The sequence below is a fragment of the Anguilla anguilla genome, chromosome 11 (genome assembly GCF_013347855.1).
Source record: "Anguilla anguilla isolate fAngAng1 chromosome 11, fAngAng1.pri, whole genome shotgun sequence".
NCBI classification, from domain to species: domain Eukaryota; kingdom Metazoa; phylum Chordata; class Actinopteri; order Anguilliformes; family Anguillidae; genus Anguilla; species Anguilla anguilla.
This window is the reverse complement of record NC_049211.1, coordinates 1032737-1050263: the sequence shown is the minus strand read 5'-3', so window position 1 is coordinate 1050263 and position 17527 is coordinate 1032737. Positions and strand designations below refer to the sequence as shown.

The following is a 17527-nucleotide window of genomic DNA, read 5'->3' as shown; positions in this document are numbered from 1 at the left end:
TGTGTGTGTGAGTGAGTGTGTGTGTGTGCGTGTGTGTGTGAGTGTTAGTGTGTGTGTGCGTGTGTGTACACTTTCATGTTTTTCTCTCATAAGTAACACAGCTGTCTGACATTATTTCATCACCTGAGAACAGTGATCAATAATCCAATTTCCTTTTGACTGTAGTGCACCAAAGGCAAAACTCACCTTGTAAATATTAATTACTGGACTTAATTACATTGTTTTGTGTATGTGTGTGCATGTGTATTTGTGTGTGTGGTGTGTGTGTGCATATGTGTGTGAATGAGTATTTTTGTGTGTGCGTTTATGTGTGTGTATGCGTGTGTGTGTTTGTCTAGTTGTGTGTCTGTTTGTGTGTATACATATGTGTGTGCATGTGTGTTTGTGTGCGTGTTTGTGTGTGTGTGTATGCGAGTGTGTGTGTGTATATGTGTGAGTGTGTGTGAGTGTGTGTATGTATATATGTGTGTGCGAGTCTGTGTGTGTATATGTGTGAGTGTGTGTGAGTGTGTGTGTGCGCGAGTGTGTGTGCGGGTGGGAGTATTGCACTTCTTAAGGAGACTGCAGGGTTACTCCCACGATGTCCTGTTGCCATGGTAACATTAGGCCTGTCATAACTGTCGGCCGGGCTCTTCAGATGGACTTGAAAAGAAATGTCACTCTCTCTCTTCCTCTCTCTCCCTCCCTCCCTCTCTCTCTCTCTTCCTCTCCCTCTCTCTCTCCTTCTCTCTCTCTCTCTCTCTCTCCCTCATTCTCTCACTCTCTCTCTTTCTGTTCACTTCAGTACGGGTTTATTAAAACCCGGCCCAGAGGAATACCTCGAACATACAAATCCTATCATTGCCCTCCAGTGGTCTTTGTTGGAACTGCAACAAGATCAAGGTTTGCAAATTCCATACATTAAAAATTCTCAGATTTCTCTAAGTCGATCTAAGCTTATACCATTATGGGCAGACTCACACAGGGGAGATCAGTTTACGGAAAGATTGGCTGAAATCTGATAAAAGCTGGAACTGCAGTTCAATCAAAAGAAAATCAATCAGTCAGATGTTCTGAAATATGTTGCCCTGGGAAACAGTGTTGCTGGAGAGCTTTTCCCTTTGAGTGCTGCTGCTCAGAGGCTTCCTGCCATATGGCGGGATCTGGGTTGGGACCGCAAGCCCTGATTGGTGTGAACTGGGATGGCGAATCACAAGCCGTGATTGGTGGGATCTGCGTTAGTGGATCGCAAGCCCTGATTGGCTGATCCGTGCTGTCAGAATTTATTGAGCAGCCCAGTGTAAATGTGCTGTAAGCTGACTCTGCTGTGGCTACACACTTTAACTGCTCCGCCAGCCTAGTGTGGCAGCATTCCCCCGCCTGGGTGGGGCCTGGGGGCCTGGGGTGCTCACACTGGGGCTGGGGGCCTGGGGGTGCTCACACTGGGGCTGGGGCTGGGGGCGACATAGCTCAGGAGGTAAGACCGATTGTCTGGCAGTTGGAGGGTTGCTGGTTCAAACCCCGCCCTGGGCGTGTCGAAGTGTCCTTGAGCAAGACACCTAACCCCTAACTGCTCTGGCGAATGAGAGGCATCAATTGTAAAGCGCTTTGGATAAAAGCGCTATATAAATGCAGTCCATTTACCATTTACCATTTACCACACGAGCTGGGGGTGCTCACGCTGGGGCTGGGGGTGCTCACACTGGGGCTGGGGGTGCTCACGCTGGGGCTGGGGGTGCTCACGCTGGGGCTGGGGGCCTGGGGGTGCTCACACTGGGGCTGGGGGTGCTCACGCTGAGGCTGGGGGGCTGGGGGTGCTCACACTGGGCCTGGGGGTGTGGGGGTGCTCACACTGGGCCTGGGGGTGTGGCTGTCTGTCCCAGCCCTGCTGTACCTGTCCTGCTGTCGGACTGCATGGGTCAGGTTTGGATCGTTTACTCAAACAGCAGCTCTTCCGTTAGTCTGTCTGGCTGCTGCTTTTTGTCCACAGTGTGTCTCAGGACCTGGGCTGCTTCACACAAAAACAGCTTTTTAAACCTCTTTTCAAATATCAAATGGAGATTCGTTCACGCGTGAGATTGGCTGTGCAGTACACTAAATGTGCACCCAGCTGCACATGTATTTATAGTGTGAACTTTCTTAAATTCTCTCAGCAAGTAGAATGTGTAAGAGGAGGAAGTAGTGCTGAAACACGGTGCAGCCGGGAAACCATGATCCATGAACCGGCACAAACTCTCGCTCTCAGTAAAAATATTTGGATTTTATTGAATTCATTACGATGAAACCAGTTACATTTTGCCCATAATGTCCAGCCTTCATCAGCACTAGTAAAACTCTAAAAGGGGACTGACTGTAAAGAGGACTGACTGTAAAAGGGGACTGGCTGTAAAGGGGACTGACTGTAAAGAGGACTGACTGTAAAGGGGAGTGACACTGACTGTAAAAGGGACTGACTGTAAAGGGGACTGGCTGCAAAGGGGACTGACTGTAAAGAGGACTGACTGTAAAGGGTACTGACTGTAAAGAGGACTGGCTGTACAGGGGACTGACTGCAAAAGGGGCTGACTGTAAAGGGGACTGACACTGACTGTAAAGAGGACTGACTGTAAAAGGGACTAGCTGTAAAGGGGACTGGCTGTAAAAGGGACTGACTGTAAAGGGGACTGACTGTAAAAGGGGCTGACTGTAAAGGGGACTGGCTGTAAAAGGGACTGACTGTAAAGGGGACTGACTGTAAAAGGGGACTGACTGTAAAGGGACTGACTGTAAAAGGGGACTGACTGTAAAGGGACTTACTGTAAAGGGGACTGACTGTAAAAGGGGACTGACTGTAAAAGGGGCTGGCTGTAAAAGGGACTGACTGTAAAGGGACTTACTGTAAAGGGGACTGACTGTATGATTAAGTCTGAATGGAGGCAGCTGAACTTAATCAGCAGGGATTGCTGGGCAGGAACCTGGCACCAACAAAAAAAAATGCGAGTAAGTAGAATTTAGGAAGACCACATTCACAGAATTAACCCCTTCACACACCAGGCCCCTAGTGGCCAGCATGCATGCATGCTCTGATCTCTCAGCTCAGACATTCAGAGCTTCTGCAGCCAAACCATGAATGGAAACAGCGAGCTCTGTGTTCTGGCTTCATCAGGTGACGATATATGACAGTTATGCTAAATGCGGAGTGCTGCCATTGTCATGTGGTTCATCAATTTAACAAGCCCCGCCCACTTGATAAGCTTTCCAACGGTCTGTGGCATGTTTCATTAAAAGTTTATTTTAAGGAATGACAGCCCCACGCAAACAGCACAGGTTGTGCAGTGAACTGTAACATCATGCAGTAATGTACAAGCACTCATTGAGACGTAATTGTTTTTGTTTTTTCCTTTGAATTTTAGAAGATTTTACTAATTTTGACAACTCGTCATGGCTAAAGCAAATGGATTTGTGGAGTGGGTCAGAAGGGGAGGATGAAGTATGAAGTATAGACAGGATATTACTGCTTGTACCATTTCATTTGTTTACCTTGTGTGATATTTTTGAAATTGATATATTCACATTTGTCATAATACACAACTGTTAGCCTTTGCTAATAATGCTCAGCACATTTGTATTGGGGGCTAACTAACGGACCTAGCGGTTAGTATTGGGACATTGTTTGCGTACGCTGGGCAGCGTTACTGTAGTGGTTCCTAGTGGCCTGCTTTGTTAGAATTCATATCACACACTGAAATTTTGTTTCTTTCGAGAGGTTTTCTCTATTCTGTAATGCAGGGATTTTACATCCTGGAGTGTACGGTGGCTCAGTCGTGTGTTATGCTTAATGCACCGATTCATAAGTCTGATGCTCACATCGGGTCTTATAAAGCCTTAAACACAACGCACCCCTAAATGGGAGAGGATTGGCCAGATTTGTCATCTGCGCAACGGGATTAAATGAACGTTTCACTGAAGCTTGCCGGTAGTACGTACAGTATTTTTTCATTTTTGGACTCGCAGCATCCCCTGCTGGCGAGTTGTGGTGTTGCTGACAGAACTAGGAGGAGAAACTGTTGCCTGGGTGTGATTTTGTGCGGGCGTGTGTGCGCGCATTCGTTCATGTCTGTCCACCGGTTGTCTGAACAGGCAGCGTAATGTATCATTGTGACATACAGAAACAATATTAATTGATTCATTAATATATTTATTTAATTAGGTTTGTTGTTATGTTCCCCAAACCTAGCAAGTGCACAAACTCACATCACATATTATAAGATAATAGGTCAGTATCTGACTTCCTTAAAGACTGCAATGACAAGAAATAAATCTATTAGAATTCTGGCATTATAGTTTTAGCTGACTTGGCATAAACTCGAGGGTATAATTTACTTAATTTGTATGCATTTCAGTTACCGTAGTACAGTGATTCTAATCTTCTCCAGTAATACTACTAAATGCCACGTGCACAGTTCCTGGGCATCACCATTTTAAATTGAAAACAACGTAATGAAGCCACTCTGAGTCTGTTCTTAAAAACCACAGTGACTGACTCGGAGATTTCACGCTTTGCTGGGCGCATGGAACGTCTGTATTGCTCAGAGTGGGACGCTTCACGAGGACGTTTAAAAGCCGATGTTTACACTGATGCCAGCGGATCACGCGCCATCCTCTCGCCAGCATGTGCCAGTCTAAGGATTTGCGGAGAGCGCGAGGGGAATCCCTCGCAGAAGTCGGGAAGCTCTTCTTGAAACGCACTTCGCTTCATGGTCTTGCACATATATTTCTGTCTGGTTCGTACCTCCGCAGGCTGGCCTGGCTACTGGCTTTCTTGGTGTCGCTGGCTTTCCTGTTCTCCTGGTCGTCCAACCGCGTGCAGTACTTTCTCTCTTACCCGGTGTACACCAAGGCGCACGTACTGCACGCGCGGCGGCTGGTTTTCCCTGTCGTGACTATTTGCAACGTGAACCTGTTGTTGCCGAGGCGGATGAAGCGCTCGGAGGTGTTCGTGGCGGGTCAGTGGCTGGGTCTAATAGGAAAAAACTGGCAAATCTCCGCCGGTGCCAGAGAGGCACTTAAAAACAACAGCGAATCACCTTGGACCCCTTTTTCCCGAATAGTTGACTTCAGCCGGTTTCTACCCCCGCCCGGCGGCTCTCAGCCATCCACGGGGCAGTTGCTGGACCGGATCGGGCACCAGCTGGAGGAGATGCTTCTGCACTGCCGCTTCCAGGGGCGGAGATGCGGCCATCAGAATTTCAGTACCGTGAGTGTCCGCGTTACTAAGACGCACATAAAAGTTAGACCTGCTGTCGTTGACCCGTTGCTATCGTAAAGGGGACGGACTGACTCCCCAAAGATGGTTCTAACCGATAAAACTTAAGTCGATGTGAAATTGCAGCCGTGCATTTGTTCGTTGCGCGTTGTTGTGCGTAGTGTTCTTGAATGCAATTTGTCAACTTGTGTTTACTGCGCTTGAAGGAGTGGCTCTGTCGGTATAGCTTTGTCGGCTATTCGTCTTTGAAGGTATTTTGGGCTTTCCCTCCGCGGGTTGGCGGTGACGGATTTCTCAGATAATCAAACACAAACAGCGCCCGTGTAATCTCCGTAGCCCACCTTCGAGAAAAAAACAAAAAAACAGAAGAACTGAAGCGCTTGGCTTTTTTGTACTCCGCTTATCGGGGCGTTTATGTTTGCTCCTTAGTTCGTTCGTTTCTGCAGCATTTTCCGTAATTATTCAGTAAAGTTAGTGAATAATTTTTTTCTTTCTAAGCTTTCTAAGAATTGATTTTCTTTGTTATTATGTATGTTAAGTTTAACCGTATACACTGCACACACGCGCGCACACACACACACAAATACACACACACACAGTGTGTGTGTATGAGCATGTGTACTTGTGTGTGGATGAGAGTGTATCACACACACTCATGCACACAAGCTCATACATACACACACTGTGTGCATACATGCACCCACACACAAGCACACATGCTCATACATACACACACACACAAGCATACATGCTTATACACACACACACACACACACACAAACCCTTTGAAAGCACCTCTCGAGTCGTGTGTCAGGCTTGTAATCCAGCGTGTTTTCACGCTCTCTGTGCCTCTCACTGACAGGGTGGGGGCGGGGGGGGCGCTCCACAGACTCCAGACGTGACCGGCATGCTGAGGTCCCGAGGCGCCCTGCTGAAGCTTTGTGATGCCATTAGAGTTTACCCCACCCTGACACTCACCCCGCCCGCCACACTGACGCTGAGCCCCGCCCGCCACACTGACACTCACCCCCACTGAGCCCACCCGCCACCCTGACACTCACCCCCGCTGAGCCCACCCGCCACCCTGACACTCACCCCCACTGAGCCCACCCGCCACCCTGACACTCACCCCCGCCCGCCACCCTGACACTCATCCCCACTGAGCCCACCCGCCACCCTGACACTCACCCCCGCCCGCCACCCTGACACTCATCCCCACTGAGCCCACCCGCCACCCTGACACTCACCCCCACTGAGCCCCGCCCGCCACCCTGACACTCACCCCCACTGAGCCCACCCGCCACCCTGACACTCACCCCCGCCCGCCACCCTGACACTCATCCCCACTGAGCCCACCCGCCACCCTGACACTCACCCCCGCCCGCCACCCTGACACTCATCCCCACTGAGCCCACCCGCCAACCTGACACTCACCCCCACTGAGCCCCGCCCGCCACCCTGACACTCACCCCCACTGAGCCCACCCGCCACCCTGACACTCACCCCCACTGAGCCTCGCCCGCCACCCTGACACTCACCCCCACTGAGCCCCGCCCGCCACCCTGACACTCACCCCCACTGAGCCCCGCCCGCCACCCTGACACTCACCCCCACTGAGCCCCGCCCGCCACCCTGACACTCACCCCCACTGAGCCCCGCCCGCCACCCTGACACTCACCCCCACTGAGCCCCGCCCGCCACCCTGACACTCCCCCCCACTGCGCCCCGCCCGCCACCCTGACACTCCCCCCCACTGAGCCCCGCCCGCCACCCTGACACTCACCCCCACTGAGCCCCGCCCGCCACCCTGACACTCACCCCCACTGAGCCCCGCCCGCCCGCCACACTGACACTCACCCCCGCTGAGCCCCGCCCGCCACCCTGACACTCACCCCCGCTGAGCCCCGCCCGCCACCCTGACACTCACCCCCACTGAGCCCCGCCCGCCACCCTGACACTCACCCCCGCTGAGCCCCGCCCGCCATCCTGACACTCACCCCCACTGAGCCCCGCCCGCCACCCTGACACTCACCCCCACTGAGCCCCGCCCGCCACCCTGACACTCACCCCCACTGAGCCCCGCCCGCCACACTGACACTCACCCCCGCTGAGCCCCGCCCGCCACACTGACACTCACCCTCGCTGAGCCCCGCCCGCCACCCTGACACTCATCCCTGCTGAGCCACGCCCGCCACCCTGATACTCACCCCCGCTGAGCCCCGCCCGCCACCCTGACACTCACCCCCGCTGAGCCAGCAGCCGTCCCCCTCCCTTTCAACTCATTTCTGACGTGGATGTAAACACATTTGTCCTGGATCCGGATGCAACATATTGGCTTGGAGGGCTAATAATGGCCAAAGTCAACAGGTTCCTTCAATATTAATGATCCAGACTTTGCTTAGGAAGCTACCCTTGGGTGCTGGTAAAAAAATCAATGTGGCCATTGCACGAGGAATTTAAATGTATCTGGACTAAAACAAACAGCAGAGTTTCCTTAATCACGCCCCAACAGCTTCCGTTCAGTGCTGGTCTGCAGGCTTAAGGCTCTAAAGGAAACTCGCTCACTCACTCACTGTTTCCTACTTAATCACTCACTCACTGAATCGCTCGCTCGCTCACTCACTCACTGTCCCCTACTTACTCACTCACTGAATCACTCACTCGCTCATTCACTCACTGTCCCCTACTTACTCACTCACTCACTGTTTCCTACTTAATCACTCACTCACTCACTGTCCCCTACTTACTTACTCACTCACTCACTCACTGAATCACTCGCTCACTGTTCCCTACTTACTCACTCACTGAATCACTCGCTCGCTCACTCACTCACTGTCCCCTACTTACTCACTCACTCACTGTCCCCTACTTACTCACTCACTCACTGAATCACTCGCTCACTCACTCACTGTTCCCTACTTACTCACTCACTGAATCACTCGCTCACTCACTCACTGTTCCCTACTTACTCACTCACTCACTCGCTCACTCACTCACTGTTCCTTACTTACTCACTCACTCACTCGCTCACTCACTCACTGTTCCCTACTTAGTCACTCACTGAATCACTCACTCACTGAATCACTCACTCACTGTTCCCTACTTACTCACTCACTCACTGAATCGCTCGCTCACTCACTCACTGTCCCCTACTTACTCACTCGCTCACTCACTCACTCACTGTTCCCTACTTACTCACTCACTGAATCACTCGCTCACTGTTCCCTACTTACTCACTCACTCACTGAATCACTCACTCGCTCACTCACTCACTGTCCCCTACTTACTCACTCACTCGCTCACTCACTCACTCACTGTTCCCTACTTACTCACTCACTCACTGAATCACTCACTCGCTCACTCACTCACTGTTCCCTACTTACTCACTCACTCACTCAGTGTGTGGGCCAGATGAAGTACACACTGCAGTATAATTCAGTGTGTGGGCCAGATGAAGTACACACTGCAGTATAATTCAGTGTGTGGGCCAGATGAAGTACACACTGCAGTATAATTCAGTGTGTGGGCCAGATGAAGTACACACTGCAGTATAATTCAGTGTGTGGGCCAGATGAAGTACACACTGCAGTATAATTCAGTGTGTGGGCCAGATGAAGTACACACTGCAGTATAATTCAGTGTGCGGGCCAGATGAAGTACACACTGCAGTATAATTCAGTGTGTGGGCAGATGAAGTACACACTGCAGTATAATTCAGTGTGCGGGCCAGATGAAGTGCACACTGCAGTATAATTCAGTGTGCGGGCCAGATGAAGTACACACTGCAGTATAATTCAGTGTGCGGGCCAGATGAAGTACACACTGCAGTATAATTCAGTGTGTGGGCCAGATGAAGTACACACTGCAGTATAATTCAGTGTGTGGGCCAGATGAAGTACACGCTGCAGTATAATTCAGTGTGCGGGCCAGATGAAGTACACACTGCAGTATAATTCAGTGTGCGGGCCAGATGAAGTACACACTGCAGTATAATTCAGTGTGTGGGCCAGATGAAGTACACACTGCAGTATAATTCAGTGTGTGGGCCAGATGAAGTACACACTGCAGTATAATTCAGCGTGCGGGCCAGATGAAGTACACACTGCAGTATAATTCAGTGTGTGGGCCAGATGAAGTACACACTGCAGTATAATTCAGTGTGTGGGCCAGATGAAGTACACACTGCAGTATAATTCAGTGTGCGGGCCAGATGAAGTACACACTGCAGTATAATTCAGTGTGCGGGCCAGATGAAGTACACACTGCAGTATAATTCAGTGTGCGGGCCAGATGAAGTACACACTGCAGTATAATTCAGTGTGCGGGCCAGATGAAGTACACACTGCAGTATAATTCAGTGTGCGGGCCAGATGAAGTACACACTGCAGTATGGACTGCATTTATATAGCGCTTTTATCCAAAGCGCTTTACAATTGATGCCTCTCATTCGCCAGAGCAGTTAGGGGTTAGGTGTCTTGCTCAAGGACACTTCGACATGCCCAGGGCGGGGTTTGAACCAGCAACCCTCCGACTGCCAGACAATCGGTCTTACCTCCTGAGCTATGTCGCCCCTGTGGGACAGATGAAGGCGAGTGGGGGCTGCTTAACTAAAGCCAGGGCAGTAGAGAGCTCACTGGACTAAATCAATAATCTAGACTGGAGCAGCAAAATGAGACTAAACAATCTTCACAGCATTTTAATAAATTCAATATTTTCCCGTTCACTGAATAAATCGATTGCGGGCGGGGAAAAACTTTCTGACCGCGCGGCGTCTGTTTTCTCTTCTGAAAGATGAAAATGGGAAACATCAGAACAGCATTTCCACGCACTCCCCTAACGACTGAGAAACGAAGGGTCTCTTTTATCCGTCCCAGGCTTCACTCCTCTCTGCTCTGCGTGTAATTAAAGGAGGGCCAGCTCACCCTACACTCCGCTGCCTCCAGCTTTCAGAAGGTCGTGATCTCATTACTGTGTCCGGGCTAGCGGCTGTTAACCCCCTGTGAGCTCCTCAGACTGAAGGTGTCTCCGGCTCTGTGCTGTCGATGCCGTCTGAGTACCGCCCGGGGACGGGTTAAAGCGAGCTCTGCGGTGAAGCGGCGAGCGGCAGTATTCACTCTGAAGGGGCTGTGGAGGGTAATGCAGAGCCGCTTCCTGTGCCTGTGCCTTGTTAAGCCCTAATTATCTGTGTGTTATGGTCTTGCTGCGGCGGTGGCGCTCTCTGGAGGCTCGCAGACAGCGAACGTGCTCATCAGCAGCACAGACTGGGCCCCGAAACCCAGGCATCACAAGCCTGAGTCTGCCATTGGCCAGTTAGGACGAGGGGATTGGCCAATAGGGGCACACAGAGGTGTGTGACAGGAGGCGGGGGTAGGATTCCGGGGCCGTGTAGGCAGGTGCAGGTTTATTACCCACAGAGGTGTGTGACAGGAGGCGGGGGTTTCTTACCTTACTGTGGGCTACCTGCTGGCGCAGGGCAGAGGGCTGCAGTATCTCTGTGCCACACTGCTGCTCTGATTCGGTTCAGACGGTCCCATCGTAGTTCTCCTCTGTAGCCGAGTTCCTGCCAAGATTTTCTCCGATTAGGGAGTTTTTTCTCGCCTGTGTTTGGGTGTTCTTTCTTTAACCTCACTCACTGTTCTTTTGGGGTTCAGGCCCCCCTGTGTTTCAAAATTTTCCTGTTTCCTGTTTTTCCTGTAATGAGTCTGTGCGCGACAGTGTCTCTGTAAAATGCACCACACAAATAGCAGTGAATTGATCTGAAGTGAGTTTTTTTCTTCGTGGAGCAAAAAGAATGGCAGGTCTGTTCTCCGCTGTGTGTGTGTGTGTGTGTGTGTGTATGTGTGTTTTTGTGTGAAGAGAGTGTCACAGTTTGTAGTCCAAATACACAGAAGTGAGTTTGCATTTTCGAGCCATGGGTTCCCTCGGCAGATTTCCAATGTAATTTATGTCATTGAATAACGTGTGAAACTCACTTAGGCTTATGGTAGCTGCAGACCTTATTTTCTGCATGAATCAAAAACCCTGTGGGGAAAAAAGCATTGGAAATCGGCAGAGGGAACCCATGGATCAAAAATGCGAACTCACTTACGTGTTTTTGGACCACTAGCTGTAACAGTCCATGCAGGCGTGCTTTGGTTGTGGATACACACATTTGGTGTACTTCAGTAGAAGTAGTTCTCGATGACTCACACATGCACATATTTATCTCTGTGGATGTCCGTGAGTAAAACTGCGGCATTATATTTGGAAGGATGCATTGCTGTGGAGTTTGCTGTGGAGTTTTTAATAGTGGTGGTAATAATAATAATGTTAAAAACGATGCTGATTAATTACGCTCGTGTCAGACCTTTATGGAACTCTGTGTTCTTTGGGGGGGGGGGGGGGGCGGAGGGGAGGGGGGGGGGGAGGGCGCGGGACGCGGGGGGGGGAGTGTGGATGATTCACCTCAGCCTGCACGGACACAGCACCCCCACACAGCTGCCATTTTGAGTGTGAGGCCTGCGCATCGCGCCGCGGCAGTGATGAAGAGCAGGAGCGGTGTTTCCCCGGCGGGCGATTAGACGGCTGAAACGCTCAAAGCCCAGCTCCTCCCAGCGAATGGCGGGAGCTGGGTAATGGCGGCGGAGGGCGGGAGCTGGTTAATGACGGCGAATGGCGGGAGCTGGTTAATGACGGCGGAGGGCGGGAGCTGGTTAATGACGGCGGAGGGCGAGCGAGCCGCGTTTGATGTTTTCTCCGGAACGGCGAGTGGGCGTGGTGAGGTGGCGCGGCGGCTTCCCTGAAGGCCGGCCGGACGCTGGCGTATTACAGCAGCGCTACGCCCGCCCACCAGCCCCCCTGTGGCGTCTGCGGCTGCCTCTGATCTGTTTCTCTCCCTCTCTTTTTTTTTCAGATCTTCACTCGTTATGGGAAGTGCTACAGCTTCAACACGGGGCAGGATGGGCGCCCCCTGCTGGTCACCACCAAGGGCGGCATGGGGAACGGGCTGGAGCTGATGTTAGACATTCAGCAGGACGAGTACCTGCCTGTGTGGGGGGAGACCGGTGGGTGCTGACTCACCGCTCTAATGCGCTATGCTAATATGCCCCCACTAACACACCAGGCTAATGTGCTATGCTAATACACCCCCGCTAACACACCAGGCTAATGTGCTATGCTAATACACCCCCGCTAACACATCAGGCTAATGTGCTATGCTAATACACCCCGCTAACACACCAGGCTAATGTGCTATGCTAATACACCCCCGCTAATTCACTGCTATAATACGCTATGCTAATATGTCCCCACTAACGCACCAGGCTAATGTGCTATGCTAATACGCCCCCACCAACACACCATGCTAATGCGCTTTGCTAATACACCCCCGCTAACTCACCGCTCTAATACGCTATGCTAATATGCCCCCACTAACACACCATGCTAATGTGCTATGCTAATATGTCCCTGCTAACACAACACACTAATAGGCTATTCTAATATGCCCCCACTAATACACCATGCTAATGCGCTATGCTAATACATTCTCACTAACACCCTATGCTAATGCGCCATGATAATATGCCACGCTAACACATCATGCTAATGCACTATGGTACACACGCACGTGCACACACACTCTCTCAGGCACACACACACACACACACGCACAAACACAAACGCATGCACACACATACAGTCTCTCTCATACACTCACACTGACATGCACACACAGACACACTCTCTTTCTCTCACACACACAAGCACATTTTCTCATTTTCAGAAGCAACTCAATATCGTGCTCTAACCGCTGTGCTGTCCCCCCTGTGCAGTAACCCATTTCAGAGGGTAATCCCACAGTCAGAGAACAATGTGCGCATATTATCATTTCATCTCTTCATTATCCCTCTCCACATGTGTCCATTGGCTGCATTTCGGCTAATCAGATTCTCATTAAAGCTCCTCACTGCTTTCTCTAATATAAAACTGGTGCTTCACTTTATCGTGTTACACAAGCTGTAGGCACATTTAAAAATATTTCTCAGTCGTACTGACAGGGTATATCAGTGTATTTTTTCCCAGCATAAATGTGTTGTGTTTCAGTCGTCAGAAATGCTGTCTGCTTCACTACATCCTCTACTTGTCCGTGATGGTTTATATTGCCTTGATATATAGTTTGTGGCTTTGGATCCAAGAGTAAAATTCTGATATCTCTTAATGTGACATAATGGAATATCAGCCAGTCAAATCAAAGAACTCAGCCAGTCGCTGAGCTGAGTCCTGTCAGTCAGCCTGAGTGACAGCTGGGGCGTGTCTGGCTCCCTGCAGACGAGACTTCGTTTGAAGCGGGGATCAAGGTGCAGATCCACAGTCAGGATGAGCCCCCTTTCATCGACCAGCTGGGGTTCGGAGTCGCCCCCGGATTCCAGACCTTCGTCTCCTGCCAGGAACAGCGGGTATGGAGGGCGGGGGCTGGGGGGGTGGTGGGGGGGGTGGGTGGCATACGGTACAGTTAGAGGTGAAGCAAATGGAATCTGAGGTTAGATCTGAAAGAGGCTGTTTAATCTGTGTTTAGACCTGAGACTGTTGTAAACTGTAGACTGTATGTGTGTGTGATTTTGCATGCGTGTGTGTGTGTGCGTGTGTATGTGTGTATGTGTGTTTTCCCAGCTGGTGTACCTGCCCCCACCCTGGGGTGACTGTAAGGTGACCCCGATGGACTCTGAGTTCTTTGACAGCTACAGCATCTCTGCGTGTCGCATCGACTGCGAGACGCGCTACCTGGTGGAGAACTGCAACTGCCGCATGGTGCATATGCCAGGTAGGACTGCGCTCTGCGTCGCATTCAGATTAAACGGATAGGACTGTGCGCTGCGTCGCATTCAGATTAAACGGGTAGGACTGCGCACTGCGTCGCATGTTATCACATTAAACGGGTAGGACTGCGCGCTGCGTCGCATGTTATCAGATTAAACGGATAGGACTGCGCGCTGCGTCGCATTCAGATTAAACGGATAGGACTGCGCGCTGAGTCGCATTCAGATTAAACAGATAGGACTGCGCGCTGCATCGCATTCAGATTAAATGGGTAGGACTGCGCACTGCGTCACATTCAGATTAAATGGGTAGGACTGCGCTCTGCGTCGCATTCAGATTAAACGGGTAGGACTGCGCTCTGCGTCGCATTCAGATTAAACGGGTAGGACTGCGTGCTGCGTCGCATGTTATCAGATTAAACGGGTAGGACTGTGCGCTGCGTCGCATGTTATCAGATTAAACGGGTAGGACTGCGCGCTGCGTCGCATTCAGATTAAACGGATAGGACTGCGCACTGCGTCGCATTCAGATTAAACGGGTAGGACTGCGCACTGCGTCGCATGTTATCAGATTAAACGGGTAGGACTGCGCGCTGCGTCGCATTCAGATTAAACGGGTAGGACTGCGCACTCTGTTATCAGATTAAACGGGTAGGACTGCGCACTGCGTCGCATTCAGTTTAAACACAGCCTTGCAGCTCTACACGTGCCAGATATTTCTCTGGCTGGACACTTCATCATAGGTAAAGATGTGAGCTCTGTTCTTTCTGTGTTTCTGCAGGAGATGCTCCTCACTGCACCCCAGAGCAGTACAAGGAGTGTGCCGATCCAGCACTGGGTATGTACCTGTACCCCAGTACTGCCTGTACCCCAATACTGCCTGTGCCCCAACGCTGCCTGTACCCCAATACTGCCTGTACCCCAACACTGCCTGTACCCCAATACTGCCTGCACCCCAACACTGCCTTCACCCCAACACTGCCTGTACCCCAATACTGCCTGCACCCCAACACTGCCTGCACCCCAGTACTACCTTTACCCCAACACTGCCTGAAATTCAACGCTACCACTTGGTTTTAAAAATCTGAAGTTCATTCCTTCTTTTAAATCTTCATAAGTTCTTTTTTAAGCGACATGTGTGAGACTGGCTCTTTGTGGAGATGTTTTGTTAATTAAAAGCACAACAGAGACGGTGGAACACAGCGCCCCCCCCCCCCCCCCCCCCCCCCCCGGTCTGTATGAGAGCGCTTCTGAGATACAGGCCAGCGGACGCAGGATCTGCAGACAGACACTCTTAAAGGCCGCTGGTTTTCCTCATTAACATTCCGCCGGCATATCTGAAGATTTAGAATTCAGGCTCCGCTCCGCTCCCTTCCGAAAAATACATTTCTGCTGTAGACAAGGAAATTACAGAAAGCTGTGATAAAATCCTTGTTATCGCTCAAAACACAAAAGCCCTTCTGTCCAAAGCAAGCGTAACGCAGACGAGCACACTGTGGTGCTGTATTCCTTTATATTCACATCATCCATATTTATAAGGACAATACATTACTGTGGGCAAAACTAAACCTGCAAATCCTGGCTGTGATGCTCCTGGGAGCTTAATATCAGCAGGGAGGGAGTCTTATTCATCCTTTTCTCTCTCTCTCTTTCACCCCCTCACACTCCTCCTCTCACCTCCTCTCACCCCCTCACACTCCTCCTCACACCTCCTCACCCCCTCACACACCTCCTCTCACCTCCTCACACCTCTCACCCCCTCACACACCTCCTCTCACCCCCTCACACACCTCCTCTCACCTCCTCACACCTCTCACCCCCTCACACACCTCCTCACACCTCTCACCCCCTCACACACCTCCTCTCACCCCCTCACACACCTCCTCTCACCCCCTCACACACCTCCTCTCACCTCCTCACACCTCTCACCCCCTCACACACCTCCTCACACCTCTCACCCCCTCACACACCTCCTCTCACCTCCTCGCTCTCAGACTTCCTGGTAGAGAAGGACAGTGACTTCTGTGTGTGTGAGACACCGTGCAACGTCACGCGCTACGGTAAGGAGCTGTCCTTCGTCAAGATCCCCAGCAAGGCCTCCGCCAAGTACCTGGCCAAGAAGTTCAACAAGTCAGAGCAGTACATTGGGTGAGTAACTGCACCTACCTGCGTGTGTGTGTGTGCGTGTGTGTGTGTGTGTGCGTGTGTGCTTGTGTGTGCACTTGTGTGTTTGTGTATGTGTGCATGTGTGCGCACGCTTGTGTGTATATGCACGTGTGTGTGTGTGTGTGTGTGCACGATTGTTGGAGAATGTGAATAAAGATGGTTCTCACACAGTTTGTTTAAATAAGTCTACCTGGGTTCTTTTTTTGTAAGTTGATGATGGACAGTGAAATGTAATCATAATGATGAGTAATATGTGCTCTTAAAGATGTGTTTGCAGTAATTTACACCATAATGCTCATCTAACATTTATATCTAAATGGCGCTTGAACTGAAGTTCTGCTGAAAAGTCCATTAAGCATGAGCCCATGGCAAAAAAAAATAAATCCCACTCCGGGAAAATGACAAGAGTTTCATCTACTCTTATATGTACAACAAAATGCTTTCATATTTAGAGAGCAGCATCATGTGACTTTTGAGGGGCACTTCCTGCAGTAGTACTCACTCAGGAATAAAAAACAAAAAAACCTTAACACGGACCCCGAAGATGCGAAGCAGGAGGGGTTGAAATCCATGCCCATGGCTCACTCCCGTAAACCAAACGGGAAAATGAAGTCAGGTGTATGAAACGGTTTCTGTTTTCATGAGGAAACTGTAGGATGTCTGTCGATGATTATAGAAGGAATGTGAGCCTATCGGTGGGCTTGGAGTGACGGAGCGTTTGCATGCGCTGGTGTGCGACTGATCAGTCTTTCTCTGAGGACTCTTCCAGTCCCAAACATGGTGATCGCCTGTGGACTGGAACCTCTGGATCCAGATGTACTGCAGTATACTTATTAACCGAAATAGTTATAGTTTAGCAACGAGAGCACAGTCGCCCGTGAGGAGGCTGTGTTACCGCTGTCGGCCCTTTAATGAGGGTGACTGAGTTGCCAGAGTGAGATGTCCCCAGGATGGGGGGATGGGAGGGGAATAGTCCCCGGGATGGGGGGATGGGAGGGGAATAGTCCCCGGGATGGGGGGATGGGAGGGGAATAGTCCCCGGGATGGGGGGGTGGGAGGGGGATACTCTCCGGGGAGGCTGCCTGCTGGAGGTTGTGTTTGAGTGACAGCGCTAGGAGCCGCGTCCAGATGGCTGGGCTGAAATGGCGGTGTTAGCGATAGCCAGGGTTCCACCAAGCGAAGCTTTCCACTCTAATAAAACTCACACAGCAATCAGTGCTTTCTGGAGGGGGGGGGGGGGGAATTGGTCCAGCTAAAAAATAGGCCTGGGGGCTGTGGCATCTGAAGGATTGTTTTTGCCTTTTTGATGTTTGTTTTTGGTTCCCTTAAAAGTTAAATTAAA

General features: G+C 50.9%; 1 protein-coding gene across 5 annotated transcripts in view; it reads left to right on the top strand.

Annotated features, from left to right (window-relative positions):
- The window catches only part of LOC118208281 (acid-sensing ion channel 1-like), a 98860-nt gene that overhangs the window by 73718 nt on the left and 7615 nt on the right, over positions 1–17527 (top strand). For 2 of the 5 annotated variants that reach the window (XM_035382799.1, XM_035382798.1), the window contains exons 4-8: positions 12117–12267; positions 13532–13659; positions 13874–14024; positions 14801–14857; positions 16014–16167. In XM_035382799.1, coding sequence (XP_035238690.1) covers positions 12117–12267; positions 13532–13659; positions 13874–14024; positions 14801–14857; positions 16014–16167 — 641 coding nt within the window. Of the gene's footprint in view, positions 1–4475; positions 5216–12116; positions 12268–13531; positions 13660–13873; positions 14025–14800; positions 14858–16013; positions 16168–17527 lie in introns of those variants that run through there. The other 3 variants (XM_035382796.1, XM_035382800.1, XM_035382797.1) reach the window with 3 other exon arrangements.